Source organism: Phyllopteryx taeniolatus, chromosome 1 (assembly GCF_024500385.1).
Source record: "Phyllopteryx taeniolatus isolate TA_2022b chromosome 1, UOR_Ptae_1.2, whole genome shotgun sequence".
NCBI classification, from domain to species: Eukaryota; Metazoa; Chordata; class Actinopteri; order Syngnathiformes; family Syngnathidae; genus Phyllopteryx; species Phyllopteryx taeniolatus.
This window is the reverse complement of record NC_084502.1, coordinates 2,941,847-2,959,390: the sequence shown is the minus strand read 5'-3', so window position 1 is coordinate 2,959,390 and position 17,544 is coordinate 2,941,847. Positions and strand designations below refer to the sequence as shown.

Sequence of the window (17,544 nt, the reverse complement as noted above, 5' to 3'; positions counted from 1 at the left end):
GCGACCCTATAGCAAACGAGCAAAGTACAAGCGCACCTTGTCAATTGAACCATTTACAACACCAATTCCAATGAAGTTGGGACGTTGTGTTAAACATAAATAAAAACACAATACAATGATTTGCAAATCATGTTCAACCTAGATTTAATTGAATACACAACAAAGACAAGATATTTAATGTTCAAACTGATAAACTTTAAGGTTTTTAGCAAATAATCATTAACTTAGAATTTTATGGCTGCAACACGTTCCAAAAAAGCTGGGACAGGGTAATCTTTACCACTGTGTTAGATCACCTTTTCTTTTAACAACATTCAATAAACGTTTGGGAACTGAGGACACTAATTGTTGAAGCTTTGTCGGTGGAATTCTTTCCCATTCTTGCTCAATGTACAGCTTCAGCTGTTCAACAGTCCGGGGTCTCCGTTGTCGTATTTTACGCTTCATAATGCGCCACACATTTTCAATGGGAGACAGGTCTGGACTGCAGGCAGGCCAGTAAAGTACCCGCACTCTTTTACTACGAACCCATGCTGTTGTAACACGTGCAGAATGTGGTTTGGCATTGTCTTGTTGAAATAAGCAGGGGTGTCCATGAAAAAGATGTTGCTTGGATGGCAGCATGTTTCTCCAAAACCTGTATGTACCTTTCAGCAATAATGGTGCCTTCACAGATGTGTAAGTTACCCATGCCATTGGCACTAACACAGCCCCATACCATCACAGATGCTGGCTTTTGAGCTTTGCGTCCATAACAGTCCGGATGGTTCTTTTCCTCTTTGGCCTGGAGGACACGACGTCCAGGCGGCACGGTGGGCGACTGGTTAGAGCCTCACAGTTCTGAGGACCGGGGTTCAATCCCCGGCCCCGCCTGTGTGGAGTTTGCGTGTTCTCCCCGTGCCTGAGTGGGTTTTCTCCGGGCACTCCGGTGTCCTCCCACATCCCAAAAACATGCATGGTAGGTTAATTGAAGTCTCTAAATTACCCCTAGGTGTGAATGTGAGTGTGAATGGTTGCTTGTTTATGTGTGCCCTGCGATTGGCTGGCAACCAGTTCAGGGTGTACCCCGCCTCCTGCCCGACTATTGCTGGAATAGGCTCCAGCGCTCCTGCGACCCTTGTGAGGATAAATGGATGGATGGACACGACGTCCACAATTTCCAAAAACAAATTGAAATGTGGACTCGTCGGACAGCAGAACACTTTTCCACTTTGCATCAGTCCATCTTAGATGAGCTCGGGCCCAGAGAAGCCGGCGGCGTTTCTGGGTGTTGTTGATAAATGGCATTTGCTTTGCATAGTAGAGCTTCAAGATGCACTTACGGATGTAGCGCCGAACTGTATTTACTGACATTGGTTTTCTGAAGTGTTCCTGAGCCCATGTGGTGATATCCTTTACACATTGATGTCGGTTTTTGATGCAGTACCGCCTGAGGGATCGAAGGTCACGGGCATTCAATGTTGGTTTTTGGCCTTGCCGCTTACATGCAGTGATTTCTCCAGATTCTCTGAACCTTTTGGTGATGATATGGAACGTAGATGATAAAATCCCTAAATTCCTTGCAATTGTACTTTGAGGAACATTGTCCTAAAACTGTTCAACTATTTTCTCATGTACTTGTTAAGAAAGAGGTGAACCTCGCCCCATCTTTGCTTGTGAATGACTGAGCAATTCAGGGAAGTTCCTTTTATATACAATCATGGCACCCACCTGTTCCCAATTAGCCTGTTCACCTGTGGGACGTTCCAAACAAGTGTTTGATGAACATTCAACTTTCAGTCTTTTTTGCCACCTGTCCCAGCTTTTTTGGAACGTGTTGCAGCCATAAAATTCTAAGTTAATGATTATTTGCTAAAAACAATAAAGTTGATCAGTTTGAACATTAAATATCTTGTCTTTGTTGTATATTCAATTAAATCTAGGTTGAACATGATTTGCAAATCTTTGTCTTCTGTTTTTATTTATGTTTAACACAACGTCCCAACTTTGTTGGAATTGGGGTTGTATACACAGTATATTTTGACTTCTTTCATTCCAATTCAAACAGAGGACAGCTGTACTATCTGAACATCTCAACTGTTTTCTTAGCTCGAGAAAACATCTGCTAACTCCTCTGATCGTTATGAAATAATTAAAACTAATTAAAACCGTATTTTAATTTCAATTCCAGTACTATGAATGCAATGGGTGGAGTCAATTGCTAGTGATACAATTGAGAGTTCCATCAAATTCTTCTGGAATAATATGCCTCAGAAAGTTATGCAATCAGGCTGAACAATCATCATGTGGTGACATCAACGAATCTCACAAGAATTTGGCTTAGTGAGCATCTAAAAGGAATACCTTCAAATTTCATTTTGTCCTTCTTCTGTTTTATGATCCCAAAACAGAAGGGATGACACTGATGACAAAGTGTAATGTAAAAGTGTGCCTATCGCCATGGAAGCAGGAATGGAACTTATGCAAACAAGAGGAAGCTGGTACAGCCTGTCCTGCCTGCTCAGTACAATCTGGTTCCGTTGACCTAAATCATAACGAAGAATGACGTGGTAAAGTAAGTTGTGTTTGTGAAGAGACTGACCTCCCAGGCATACAGAGGAATCCTGCCACTGCAATTGTCTGCCAAGTGTCATCAAAGTTAATGGTGAGTACAAAATGTGTTGTCAGTTTATCAAAGACAAATCCTGATCCAAAGCATACCACATCAGACGTCATCGGGCACGCGAGCTGGCAGCGTGCCAGGAGTTGACATCATAGGCAATCAATCAATTTTGACTCGAACCCCATTCTCTCTCTCTCTTGTGGTCATCATGATGGTATTTATTTATTTCTTTTAAAATTTTGATGTAAAAAAAAAAGTTTGAAACCTATTTCAACTGCTGCACTCAGGGAGGCGCTACAGAGCAACAAAGTCCACATCAACCTACCTGCAACAAACTCAATATATATTTAATCTGGTACAAAATGATGATTAATGTACTCACGACAGGACACGGTAACCTAGTAGTTATGTAACCGGGCTGGAGAAAATGATGTCGTTGCTCTGTAACTACCACAAGCTCGGCGAACCAAGTGTCATATGCATGTCTGGCTTATACATACTGTATATGCATTATAACAGTTAGGTTGACTGGACATGGGTTAATGCTTGTAAATGTTATGTTTATGTCAACCATACCAGAAGTACAGACACCACCTGCCTTAGTTTCATCTTAGAGTTCTTTTTGATTAATTGTTAAAATTTAAGGGAGGAAGACTTTTTTTGTTGTTGTTGTTGACAGTATTAAACATTTTTTAGTCAAAGTTGGGGAATTAAAATCCCTCAGCCAGAAAAATGTTTGAACCATTGGGCATGAGGCTTTCAAAACAAAACAGAGGGCTTCTTAATAAAATATTTGATCCAAAGCCAATCATGGAAACAGACAAAGCTTCTATTTGTCAAGGCCTCACACTCTTTACCCAAAGTATGTCATATATTGTCACCCCTCCATTCCAAAGAGATGAAAATGATTACAATAAATCTGATTTAAAAAAAAAACAAAAAACACAGTAATTGCTGAATGAGTGTAGGTCCACCTCTTAATAGCATGATAATCATGAATGGCCATTTATGTATCTCAAATAGTTTCCAGTAACCATGGCGAAAAAACAAAGTTGCTGAGAAATGTAACAATATGACCAAACAAAACAATTAAAATATGGATTTATTACACAATACAGCATGTTTTGACTTTTAAGCAACCTGCTGTCTGTGCTCATAAATATTCTCTCATGGTGAAAAATACGCAATGCAATTTTTCTTATTAAGTAGTAATAAAATGAAACAAACTTGTACACTACAATTGCCCAAATGTGCATGGTCTGATGGGCGAGACGAATGTCATTCATATGATGTCCGTGCAAACCAGCAAGGGCCTTGTGATGCGTGGTCATGGTTAGTGGATCAAAAATTGTTTATATGATATTGTTTCATCCCTATTGACATGTCAATGTGTGTGACATAGGCAGGGGTGGCACTCAAAAGCCACAGTGCAAAGTTCATTTGGAAATGAATTACATAGCAATGTCTAAACAGAAGGAGCAGCTGTATGACGGTTTGGAAAACTCCATTCTATTGATTTGAGTGTAATCATCCAAATATGTCCAGAAAAAAAAGCGCTTTTACATAAGCAGCACTCAAAATGCAGTTCTCGAGTCTTGTAAAGATGAAAGTACTATTTTAAAACTGAAAATTGAGGCTTTAAAGTCCCCTGTAAAGTGAAAACAAATACGCCTTCTAATATTGACAAACCACAGAGAAGAGTGGTGTTAACAACCCTGCCAAAATTGAACGATTGAAGAAAATTGCCAAGTATAAAAAATGAGGCTTCAAAAGGTGAAAAATCAGAATGTGTAGACTGTGACCTCAAGTGGAAAATAATAATACCTGCACATCACATGCATGTTTATTGTTGATGAAGAGTATGTATGAAACTAACAAATATATATAAAATAGCCTAAATACTTGCCTGCTACTTCGCAGATTTCATCTATTGGTGATGAAGAGTATTCATGAAACTATATCAAAACAAATTTTGATATAGTTTTAGTCAAAGTCTTTTGACTAAAATGTCATTTTGCTTTGGTCCTAATTTTGTCATCTCAATTGTTTTAGCTTTCGTCTCGTTTTGGTTGACGAAGACTCCAGTAAATTTACTTGACTGTTTTAGGTCATTTAGGATAATTAAAGTTATTTCTTTTTGCTAAATGCCATAAAAAAGCAAGTTTTTTTTTTTTTTTTCACGACCCTTGAATACACTTTTTTATTTTAGTCCACTAAATTTATTGGCGTTTTCGTCAACTAAAACTAGACTCAAACAATTTAAATGCCGAAATTATGACTCAAACAAAATGACATTTTAGTCAACAGTTGCTCTCAAAATTAAAACTGCTTCCATACTTCCATTGCTCCCCGCAATACATGAAATCTGCGAAGTAGAAACCAAGTATTTTGGCTATTATTTACATATATTAGTAAGTTTCATGAATACTCTTCATCACCAATAAACAATACCTAAATAATAGCCTGAATTAAATTTTTGTGAAAAGACCGACTAAAACTAAATCAAAATTTGCTGTCTGGAACTTAAACTCCCTGGATAAATTACTGTATAATGTATTTAGAAACAAATCTAGGATTTGACTTTGCAGGGTTTTTAAATTAGCCACCACTCCGATGTCAGACATCACCACTTGGACTCTCGTCCTTCCCCTGCTCCACCTCTCAGATCCTCCTCTGAGCTACATGCGCTGCGCCGCGTCCCCTGAGAAAAAACCCTGCGGCGTGATTGAGTGCTGAGGTCCAGCAGGTCGAAGGAGTCGCTGGAGAAAAGGCTATCCTCGCTCACCACGCTGGACGGGCGGCTTCGGTGGCCGTCGGCGCCCGTTTTGGCCTGGAGGAAGTGCCGCAGAGTCTCCGGGAATGACGGCCGATCAGAAGGCGGCGGTGAGCGCCGTTCCTCTGGAAGGTCCAGGCTGCGTGAGAACTTGCCGTTCCGTTTAAGAATACCCTTTCGTCTTCTCACTGCCTCCGTGCGCATGGTTGGACTGCCCTCTGCTGCTGGGACAAAGGTCTGCTGTTTGTTCGCATCACTCTCCTTGACGTCTGCTCTGGACTCCCTGCGTTGTGAGTAAGAGACACAACTTGACTCCCCTTCATATGGGTTCTTAAGTATCCCCTTCTTGGGCATTTTAGAGGAGGGCTGTCTGAATGTACAGGGAGATGGAAGAGTGGTGGACAGGACCTCAGCATGTGTGTGGCCAAGCGCATGTGTTTGATAAAGCTGGGGATCGGCGGTACCCTGGTGGGGGCTTTCTTTGGGAGGGCTAAGCAAAACTGAGTCAAAACTCCTCTGATGTTTAAGAATACTTTTGGGTTTCTTTCTTTCAGCAGTGGAGGTGGAGGACAGCGCAGAAGCTGCTGCCCCACCACACGTTCCTTCTGTCGTCTGGGGAATGGCGTTCTCCTTGCGGGATTTTCTGACGCAGGACGTTCCTCCTCGCGCTCTTCCTCCTCGCTCGGCCCGAAGAGGCAAGCTGAAATAACAAGGATGAGGGGGGTGACGGTTGGATTCTGGAGGCGGGCTCCCCGCTTCAGCAGCCAAACTCTTGACAACCCGATTCTGCCAGTCGATGTAGCGAGCCAGCAGCGGGGAGGGACAGTCCGGGTGTGCCGACGAAGGGCAGTCACACACGCTCTCGTCGTATCCCCAGTTCACCCACCAGTGATTGGCTACATCCTCGATCGTGGCCCTCTCATCCACACGCACCGTCAACAACCAGTCGATAAGAGCGCAGGCGTCTGGAGGGGAGGAAAAGTCAAGAGCTTTAAAAGGCAATGTGCCAATAAATAGATAACTCTTGTCTGCCTTCTGTGTTTTCCGGTCATTGATATGGCAGCAGTACAAGACTACATTATGTGTTTTGTGTGGACAAACATAGTTCCTGATAAGAAAAATTCATTTCTGCGGTAATTTACTGTTTGTTCTTTTCAAATGAACTGAAAAGCATGTACTCCAGCGATGTTCTGTTTCTGAATTCGTTTATCATTAAGGCACAAATCAGCAGCTGTGAACAGCTAATTCACTACTATGAGATTTTGCGGGACCACCTTTTAATAATCGCGTATGTTACAATTAGAAAGTCATGTTTTATCATATTGTGATGTTTAGCGTATTTTTATTTATTACATCAATTTTGAATTACATTATATACTACTTAGAATAATTTTTGCCCCAAATCAGCTGCAGTTGTTTAAAATTTGAATATTTTATCTCGAAAGAAAGACCCTGATTTTTATTTATTACATCAATTTTGAATTACATTATATACTACTTAGAATCATTTTTGCCCCAAATCAGCTGCAGTTGTTTAAAATCTGAATATTTTATCTCGAAAGAAAGACCCTGATATCCCTTTTTATTTACTGTTTGTGTGCCAATATTTTTTTCCCACATCGTGTATTTCATGGTCAATGTGGAGGACATTGTAAAGGTGCACCTGAGGGGGGGTTGGGTCTTCGATAGCGACCTCGGCATATCTGCTCTTTAAGCATGGAGTGACTGGCTCCATCAAATGGCATACTGCTGTACACCAGCGCGTACAGCAACACACCCAGCGCCCAGCAGTCCACCTGGCATACACACACACACACACACACACACACACACATATATATATATATATATATATATATATATATATATATATATATATATATATATATATATCACGAAACAAGACATGAACCATTGCTGTCAGTAAATCATTCTGTGTGTTCTATGTTTTTTAAAAGCTGAGCATTCAAGAATAAATGTTACTTAAATAATAACGCAGACAGACAACAGAAACAGGAATCGTTCAAAAGATTGAATTAAGAATGGCCTAGGGCAGACAATTAGAAAGCATCTATGTGCAGTAGTATCTGAGAACAGGGAACAAGCAGAATGATACATGTCTCGGATGTTATTAAAATACCGCACACCGTGTCGTGGTTCAGCGACCGACCGTCTGCCACTGCAATTTCAAATTTGAATCACTGGTGAATGGCGTCGCAGCATCGCAGATGTAACAGCCAATCAAAATGACCGAAAATAAGGTTTTGGGGTACTAAGCGTAAACAAGACCTAACCGACCGCAGCAGCGATGCCAAGCCGTACCTCTGGCTGGAAAGCAAAGTGAAGAGGGTCTTTGTTGCCAAAATGTACGCGTGCAGTCAGTGAGTGGGACGTTCAATCAGCCTTTGGATGGATCAAACAGCTTTTAAAAATATCCTGTTATGTAATAGCCTGTTTCTTCTCACTTCTTCCCTGACAATTGCGCCATGTTTTTATGGTTCAGTCACAGTAAAATGTCTGTCGAGCCTCAAAACCTGATACAGGGTCGCAGTTTTTCTGTTGCAGCGCGCCGGTAGATGTGCGGTGCTCAATCGCTTGGTGTGTGGGTGTGAGTCACCAACTGTCATTTTTTTCACCACGGTCCGGTTCAGTGTGCGGTGGCTCAAATATTGTATCATGAGTTGAGTTTATTTATACGTAGCATGGTTCTTCAGCATGTGTGTTGGCTGCTGTCCCGCTGCTCCATGTTATTGTGACCTACCTCTGGTCCCTGGTAGGGCAGCCCAGTCACTATTTCTGGAGCAGCATAGAGCGGACTTCCACAGAAGGTCTGCAGCAGAGTGCCTCTCTGGTACTGACTGGAAAGGCCAAAGTCAGCCAGCTGCACAGTGAGCAAGAGAGAGGACATATAAAATGAGCTATTAATGGTGTTCTTTTGGTGGACTATCACTGTTTTGTGTGTTCATGGGTATGTGTCAAATGCATCGTTTTTGTTGTTGTTGTTCTTTTTTGGCGTGGAAGAAAGTCCCATGTAAAACAACTAGCTGACACTTATATTTAGGTATGCATTGTCACACAACACCAACTTCATCTAGTTTACAATTCAAGACAAAAGGGTTCATGTGTGAAAGGGGAGGTCCAAAGATGTCCGCCTGCTCCCAGTCACGTCACGGAACAATCATGAGAGCCATATGCAAACATACCGAGGCTCCTCGTTATCTGAAGAGATTATTACCATGCGCACAACAACACTATCAGTATCTTGGCGGGTAAAAATACTCGACACTGGGGCTTCATTTCCGCGGCACTTGGGGGATGAATGTTATTGCTCACATTTGATATGGAATAACAAGAACCATGAGTTGCGGTTTATGTAGCATTGCCTGTCAGTCCTTTCACTTTATTTGAGTTTTATGATATGGCGGTTAACTTCTCTTTATACTTATGCGACAGTTCGGAATGTATGCTAAATGTTACTTTAAATCATTGACTGTACAGTTTATTAGTTTGAGCCTGGAACTACATAAATCTCTTATGGGAAAATTTGCTTTGTAATAAGACCAAGGTGGAAATCAACCAGTGTCATGGATTGTGGCCTTTGGAGGTTCTACTGTACACTGCTAAAAAAATGCAAATAAAAGCAAAACATTATCACAGTGTAACTCACTGCCGTCAAGCAGCTACTGTATAGCGCGGACAAAATATGTCCATACAATGCGCCTTCTCGGTTACTTCCTGGAAAGCGCTGCTGGTAACAGTCAGTGTGTCTGGAAGCCAAGTTTCGGAAACAACAAACTCCAGCTGAGCAGTCTCCACATGTGCTCACTTTTATTGGAAACCACTGATTGCTGCAATTGCCAGTAGATTCCTTGCATTCCCCACAGCTGGCATATATGGAATGAAATATCCAAATAAGGCAGGGAATAACTTTTTGGTTTTTAAGCCTTGGAACTATATTTGTACTGGTTGTGGTTGCTTGGCTCAGCAACCCACATGCCCAAATGTGTCAGTCAGTATGTTATAAAGATGAGGATTTAAGACAACACATTCACATTAAACCAGTATGACAATCAGTGTCTCTTTTTGTGATTCATACTTGTTTTGTCATCCTTTAACTGAAAGGTTCATTCATCAGTTTTTGGATGCTGCTGCTGCTTTTTCATACCTTGACGTTCAGATGTTGATCCAGAAGGATGTTCTCCAGCTTGAGGTCTCGATGCACTACACCATTCTGCAAAAGATCGCAAACACGTGAGATGCTGTAAACGTCAGGTTTCTCTTAGCCCGCAAACATAACCTTCCCTTGAGGTTTATTAAGTTTGATCCAACATTTTTTTTAAAACCACTAACATTCCTCTTGGGCCATGGGTTAAATATATCTGGGGGCTCGGAGAAAATTTCATCATTATCCGGCATGAGGTTTGGCTGAATCCAGGCATGTTCAAAGTAAGGTCAGCTCGTGGTACAAACATCATTTAACACAGTCCGCGGTAAGCTAGTGCCGTGCAGCTCGTGCTTCTAGTGGTGCTTGAAAAAAATAAAATAAAAATCACTGCCTCGGTACAGTTCAGTTGTATTTAACTTTTAACTTCAATGTTTTTAATCTTTAACAACTGTTTGTTTTTAAGAATTTACAGCATTTAGGTAGAATTTTTTATTGAATTTTGATGGGCAATATATTTTAATTGAATCATTTATTTAAGTACAGTTTTTTTAATTTTCCTATATTTAAGCGCAGTGTTAAAGTTCAAACTGTGCATAATGTTATAGTGGCTTACAATAATATTAAACATAATTAGGATTTTTCATGAACACATAGGCCCACTATGCTACTGTATTTTAGTGTTTTCCTTCTTGTGAAAGACTGACCTAGTTTATATTTTGTATTTCTGCTGTATCACATCATATAATGTGATGATGAATAAAGATAATTTCATTACAGCAGCAAATTGTGTATATTGCGATTGGTTCGACCTCTGCTGCTCCGTGTCAAGGTCAGACTTATGGCTTCTGTCACATGAATTATATTAAATTTAGCATGCCTTTAAGATGGTAGTGGTTCGCCTTTGTTTTGTTATGAATGTGGGTACGGGATTCTGCCGCTGCTCAACGCAAGGGCGGATCACTGAAACGTCCTTGTTGTGTGATTGTGAAGCAGAATTTTGCTTACCAGCCATTTGCAAATGAGCCCATTACAAGATATTACATTGTTAATTGCATCCTCTAAATGTGCCTCGAGTGTCAGAAAGGTCCAGTGACCTCGGACAACTGGATAATGACTAAAAGATAAACCTAAATTGAATCCAAATTATTTTCATTCCTCTCAGCAATCTTTTGCTGTGCCCTGCATAGAGGAGCGGAACATTCAATAATTCATTCAGGCGGGGACACTCGAGTCTATTTTGGGGCAACTTCTTCAGCGTACAGGGCAAAGTAAATCCACTTTCTCGAATGCTCTAAAGCTGTAAAAACAGCATGATAATCTCTGTATTTGTGAGGGATTCATAAAGAAATAGAGCTGCTTTATGGAAAGGCATATAAAACACGTGAACAAAACCGGACTCTCATGTACTTGTAAATTATTAATAAGTAGGATTTATCAGTTTCCGCTCTGATTTATTCATAGGCACATGCGCTGATGTCATGAAAAACAATACAAACCGATGAAGAACTGAGTCCTTTGAGGGGCCTACAGTAACACGGAAGTAGAAATAAAGATGATTAAATAAAACGTGCTTGTTAAATGTGTCAGTGTGTGACTGCACACATACAATCTGTGCCTAATGCGCTCTTAACCCAAAGAGAACTGAAGTCAAGTTTTTCTGCAGGATTAGGATTTGGCAGATTTAGCGGTACTGTATTTGCTTGCATGGTTGAATAGTGCATCTGCTGCTATAATTCGGCTCATGCCTAGCATATTAAAATAAAACTGTGCAAGTCGCCCTACATGCATTGTGTTTGTTCATTGTGTGTGTTTGAACCTTGTGGCAGTAGTGGACAGCCGATGTGATTTGTCTGAAGATGCTTCGGGCTTCTGTTTCCGCAAGTTTCCTCTTCTCCAGGATGTAATCGTATAGCTCTCCTTTGCTGGCGTACTCCATCACGATCACAATCTTATCGCGACTCTCAAATACTGCGTTGACACACGGGGGACATTTAGTGTCAGTTCGGCTTGAGGGGAAATAGAACTGCAAAGGCCATTAAATATTCAGAGGGTGGAAGTTCGATACGGCTGGATCAATATGAATCCAAAAAAAAAAAAAAAAAAAAAAAAAAAGAGAATCACCGGTTCCTCCGGTTAGTACTGATGACAAAGGTCCATCAGTAACAACAAACAGGAACCAATATTATAACGACATCTAAAATAATTATTTTGAATTTGTTGCCTGTAAAAATTTAGATTTTATTTTGGTGATTATTTGTTATCATAATAACAATACCTTCGAGGAAGCGTATGATGTGGGAGTGCCTAAGTGAGGAGGTAATCTCGATCTCCCTCTGGATGTGAATTTTGTCGAGGTTGTCTGTGATGTGCTCTTTACGGATTGTCTTGATGGCCACCTGAGTAAAGAAAATATATTGGACGTGAGCGACTTCCTGCTGTAAACACACATCAACAATGGCAGCATTTGTTGATCGACAAAGACATGGTCAGCCACGATGTTGAATGTACTGTACAGTGGTGCCTTGAGATACGAGTGAACCGCACTGAAATCAAATGCACGGTACATCCATTAGCTAAACTAGCAGCTGGAAACAAAGACATTAATCGATACTACTGATATGATGATGCTTACATGTACATAGTAAATGCAATCCCTGGGTATTAGAGGTGATTATAAGGTTTTAAAGCCCGGATGGTGAATGTGAGCACGCTCAAGGGCAGTAGGTTGACAGCTGCACTGTTCACACTCCTATCCTTAATCCTGAGCACTTACTGTATACCCCAATATAACCCCCAACCGGGAGGCAGACATACAACACCCTAACAGACCCGCAACATGAGCCCCTAAACCTCTTTGAAATAAAATATAAACAGAATTCAATGATTTGCAAATCACGTTCCACCTATATTTAATTGAATACACTACAAAGACAAGATATTTCATGTTCAAAGTGATCAACTTGATTGTCTTTCGCAAATAATCATTAACTTAGAATTTTATGGCTGTAACACGTTCCAAAAAAAGCTGGGACAGGTGGCAAAAAAGTTGAGGAATGCTCATCAAACACCTGTTTGGAACCTCCCACAGGTGAACAGGCTAATTGGGAACAGGTGGGTGCCATGATTGGGTATAAAAGGAGCTTCCCTCAAATGCTCAGTCATTCACAAGCAAAGATGGAGTGAGGTTCAACTCTTTGTGAACAAGTGCGTGAGAAAATAGTCGAACAGTTTAAAGACAATGTTCCTCAACGTACAATTGCAAGGAATTTAGGGATTTCATCATCTACGGTCCATAATATCATCAAAAGGTTCAGAGAATCTGGAGAAATCACTGCATGTAAGCGACAAGGCCGAAAACCAACATTGAAGGCCCGTGACCTTCGATCCTTCAGGCGGCACTGCTTCCAAAACTGAGATCAGTGTGTAAAGAATATCACCACATGGGCTCAGGAAAACTTCAGAAAACCAATGTCAATAAATACAGTTCGGCGCTACATCCGTAAGTGCAACTTGAAACTCTACTATGCAAAGCAAAACCCATTGATCAACAACACCCAGAAACACCGCCGGCTTCTCTGGGCCCGAGCTCATCTAAGACGGACTGATGCAAAGTGGAAAAGTTTTCTGTGGTCCGATGAGTCCACATTTCAAATTGTTTTTGGAAATTGTGGACGTCGTGTCCTCCGGGCCAAAGAGGAAAAGAACCATCCGGACTGTTATGGATGCAAAGTTCAAAAGCCAGCATCTGTGATGGTATGGGGCTGTGTTAGTGCCAATGGCATGGGTAACTTACACATCTGTGAAGGCACCATTAATGCTAAAGGTACATACAGGTTTTCGAGAAACATATGCTGCCATCCAAGTAACGACTTTTTCATGGACGCCCCTGCTTATTTCAGTAAGACAATGCCAAACCGCATTCTGCACATGTTACAACAGCGTGGCTTCGTAGTAAAAGAGTGCGGGTACCAGACTGTGTGGCGCATTATGAAGCGTAAAATACGACAACCGAGACCCCGGACTGTTGAACAGCTGAAGCTGTACATCGAGCGAGAATGGGAAAGAATTCCACCTACAAAGCTTCAACAATTAGTGTCCTCATTTCCCAAACATTCATTGAATGTTGTTAAAAGAAAAGGTGATGTAACACAGTGGTAAACATGACCCTGTCCCAGCTTTTTTGGAACGTGTTGCAGCCATAAAATTCTAAGTTAATGATTATTTGCTAAAACCAATAAAGTTTATCAGTTTGAACATTAACTATCTTGTCTTTGTAGTGTATTCAATTAAATATGTTGAATGTGATTTGAAAATTGTATTCTGTTTTTATTCATGTTTAACACAACGTCCCAACTTCATTGGAATTGGGGTTGTATATTCAAGGTAAATTGCTTTGACTATTTAGGAAAATGTCATTTCAATTCAGGCCAATGATGAAAATGAACACAAAAAAAAAAGTACCTTTTATTTTTACTTTCCTAATTCCCTGCATTAATATAACAAGAACCATTTCCACTGTGTTGGATCAATAAAGTGTTATCTGTAGGCACGAGCGAAACTGGAGCGACACAAGTGTCCTAAGGGTGAACAGGCCTTTCTTTTGCATCCCAGCACAGCATTCTCAGCTGAAGGAAATAAATATTTATGAGCCATTCTGAGGCACAATTCACACGCTCCATCACCCCTGTCAGTTATGTAACCATGCAAACACACTCCAGAGACTGATGAGACCTTCTCAAAACCACAGTGGAATTATTATTTTCTTATGCAATTGCTGAAAGTAATTTCAAGGGGTTCTTCTTGCATCCTCAAATGCACGAGACTGATGATGCACCTATATTAGATCAGAGGAATTTTGGATGATGGGTTAAAAGAATCATATTTCACTGTAGATTTTACTGATAACTGTAGTATAAACTTATTTTTTGGTACCCTATATTTATATATAGCATTGTTCTGTAAAATGCCGTGAAATTATTGACTATTTTCCATTATCGTTTTCCCATTTTTTCATGAAATGCATATTTTGTGTACTTTGTAACACAATAAAATGAATTTAAACAAAAAAATAAAATAAAACACAAATCTCCAGTTGCCATAAAAAAAATCCTGTGAAGCCACGCGGTTCCCAGAATGCATTGCGCAATTTTGAATTATTGCAGTAATAAGGATGTTAATTATTGTCGTTTGTGTGTCTTTATGTGACCAATAGTTTATTAAATGTATGCCTTATTTAACTATCACATTTATGGTTGATTTATGTTGCACTGTTTTTTTTTGTTTTTGTTTTTTTTAAAGAAACCATGACTTTAGGTTGTGTGTGGTATAGTGACCATCCTGTCAGTTCCACTGTACAATACGCAATCTGAAAAAGTTGGTTCCGGTGCATCTCTAATTGTAAGAACCACAGATGAATCCAATCTGCACCAAAATACTTTTCTTATGTTTGCTGAGGTGCGTATCGAAAGAAAAACAACGTACTTTTTGAAAGGCGTGTACTCGTTTATGTTGAAGACTGAACAACCATATACAAGTCAAATAAACACTCATGTGTTTCAGAGCTCCACACATAAATCGGAGTGACCAAACATGACTAAAGCCAAGTAAGAGTTGTGGTTCTCTTTTTTTTTTTTACCTTGGAAACGTTTACATCCTGCAACAACACAGCACCACTGACCTCCTCCTCGTTCTCCCTGTGGTCACTATCAAACAACAGCCCCCCCCCCCCCCCCCCCCCAGTCCCGTTTCCCAAAATAATGTCCGTTTTGTTGCAAAGAATCCTTGGTATGTGCGCACGAGTGGTGCAAGGAATTCAGCATTTACCCTTGCCCCACCGAAACCCACTCACTCACATACACACGTGTGCAAAGCTCGCTCTTGAGCGGCCTCGTCTTCCGGCAACTGCCCTATCCTTACCAGGTCTCAGATTTATGGAGCAGACAGCTCAAAATTGTGCCACTTTTACCTCAACAGTCTCTGTACAAAAAGGATTATCCCTATCACTGTGTTTGTTTACTACAAAGACCGAAAGGCATTTGGGGCGGATGGAGTCTCTTACTCTTTGTGCTGGGATCACAGCGACATATTAAAAAGGTTGACGATGCGGAAATAAATAACAGCAAATTAATCTGGCACCAAATTCTGTGTTTTAGATTGTTATTTAAAATATAATGTTTGGATGGACTCGTGTGTGTGTGTGTGTGGGTGGGGGGGGGGGGGGGGGGGGGAGTCAAACTGTATTGTGAGGGAGACCTATTGTGGAAAAGTTTATCCTCTTGTTCAAGTGCCGCGTGAGTCAGTCCAAAGGCATCTCAGCCTGGTAGCGCAGGAAGCAATTGCAGCATCCTAACCATGAGATCACATGCACTTGTACACACACTCTGAACGTGCAGTTTAGGCCCGAGACGATTCGGGTGGAGTTGGCCAACACAGTATATTTAACTATAACAATAATTATTGGACTCCAGGGAAAGGAGTGATGCCGATAGGTTCCTAATTGCTGTAAAAAAAAAAATAATAAAAAAAATCTAAAGTCCAACCAGTTCAGGGTGTACCCCGCCTCCTGCCCGATGACAGCTGGGATAGGCTCCAGCACGCCCGCGACCCTAGTGAGGAGAAGCGGCTCAGAAAATGGATGGATGGATGGAAATCTAAAGTCAAAAGGTGTACAAAGGTAATACCACTAAGCAAGGGTCCCCTGCCTTGTGTGCTGGCACACCGTGCAAACAAAAACAGTCCGGCTCAGCTTCTGGCTAGCCATGTTTTTTTTGTTTTTTGTTTTTTTAAACTAATGCGGTACAAATGCAACTTTCAATGGCCCTTAAACTGCCACTTCCTGGCTTTTCAGATGATACCCCAAAGCAATAATAAAAAAAAACATCTGTTATTAATTAGTGTTTTATAGCATACTAATTCACACTGTTGTCTATTGACGTTGCACTTTCCTGAAAAGATTTTTCTTTTTGTCATTAAATCTGTTCCGGCCACTTTCTTCATTGAACTTGACTAAAGGTGAAGCAAACTGTGATTGTTTTTTTTGTTTTTTTTTGGCATACCAATTCACAATTACACATTAAAGTGTCCCCCCGTGACAAAGATGTGCCCTGCAATGAAAACATCAATGACAGCCTTGATCATAAATTGCGACCTCTTCTATTGGAAAACAAGCCAGAAGCCCCAAAAGGCCGAAAATAATTCTTCTGTAACCTATGCCCCCTCTGATGACATTGGGCAACATAATGGCGCACTTACCGTGCCCAGGCTTGCTCTGTCCACCGCCTTCTTCACTTTGCCGTAGGTGCCCTTCCCCAGCGTCTGCAGCAGCTCATAGCGGTGCTTCAAGTTGTGTTTGTGCTGGTGCTTCTTCACCTCCGGCGCGTCCACGTCTGCGAGCTCCGAGCGGTCGCCGGTGTTCATGGCGCCTCTGCTGTCCCCGTCACGTCTGCCCATCGCGCCGGACACGAGCAGAGGCGCTTCTTGATTCGAGCCGGTGCGCACGCAGCACTGTGCAACACCGCCGCACCAATGAAGTCCAAGCAACAGGCGACAGAGTCGGAGAAGACACGTGGTTACCGGTGGGCGGAGCCTCGGCATTCCAATAGCCACTTGTCAATTATTTTTGTTATTCGTACTTTTTTTTTTCTTCGCGGGGAAAATTGCACATAGTCTCTAAATACAGATCCTTGTGTAAAAAAAAAAAAATAAAAAAAAAAATAAAAACTGTGATAAAAGTAGAAGTATAGAATCAACTCCTTTACTTACTGTAAGTAAAAAAAAAGTAAAGTACCATTTTCATGAGGGTTTTTTTTAGCAGTGGCCACACGTAAACCAAACATTTTTTTTTTTTTTTTTTTTTACAAAAAAAATATTTTGAACATAGATTTAATGATCTGTGTCATTTAAAGGAATATTCAAATGGCATCAGCCATACTGCAAAAAGAGACATTTTGCAATTCATTGAATATTGTTTATGCTTTTAAGCATGCCTTTTGTTTTATCACGAGA

At 40.9% G+C, this 17,544-nt stretch overlaps 1 protein-coding gene across 1 annotated transcript; it reads right to left on the bottom strand.

The window, feature by feature from the left end:
• Positions 1 to 3,686: 3,686 nt before the first annotated feature.
• Positions 3,687 to 17,078, bottom strand: LOC133465482 (NUAK family SNF1-like kinase 1). The gene is made up of 7 exons (XM_061748395.1): positions 16,792 to 17,078; positions 11,816 to 11,936; positions 11,357 to 11,508; positions 9,541 to 9,606; positions 8,137 to 8,256; positions 7,039 to 7,171; positions 3,687 to 6,340 (listed from the first exon to the last, which is right to left on the bottom strand). The coding sequence occupies exons 1-7, from the start codon at positions 16,987 to 16,989 to the stop codon at positions 5,226 to 5,228; spliced, it is 1,905 nt and encodes a 634-aa protein (XP_061604379.1). The 5' UTR covers positions 16,990 to 17,078; the 3' UTR covers positions 3,687 to 5,225.
• Positions 17,079 to 17,544: the final 466 nt, after the last annotated feature.

What these genes read in the sequence shown, in the direction of transcription:
- LOC133465482 (XM_061748395.1), bottom strand. Translation starts at nt 16,989, where the DNA reads ATGGGCAGACGTGACGGGGACAGCAGAGGCGCCATGAACACCGGCGAC. An exon ending in CATCATACGCTTCCTCGAAG is followed by an intron (nt 11,509 to 11,815) that starts GTATTGTTATTA and finishes GTGTCAACGCAG; the next exon opens with TATTTGAGAGTCGCGATAAG. An exon ending in AAGACCCAACCCCCCCTCAG is followed by an intron (nt 6,341 to 7,038) that starts GTGCACCTTTAC and finishes CCTCCCCTCCAG; the next exon opens with ACGCCTGCGCTCTTATCGAC.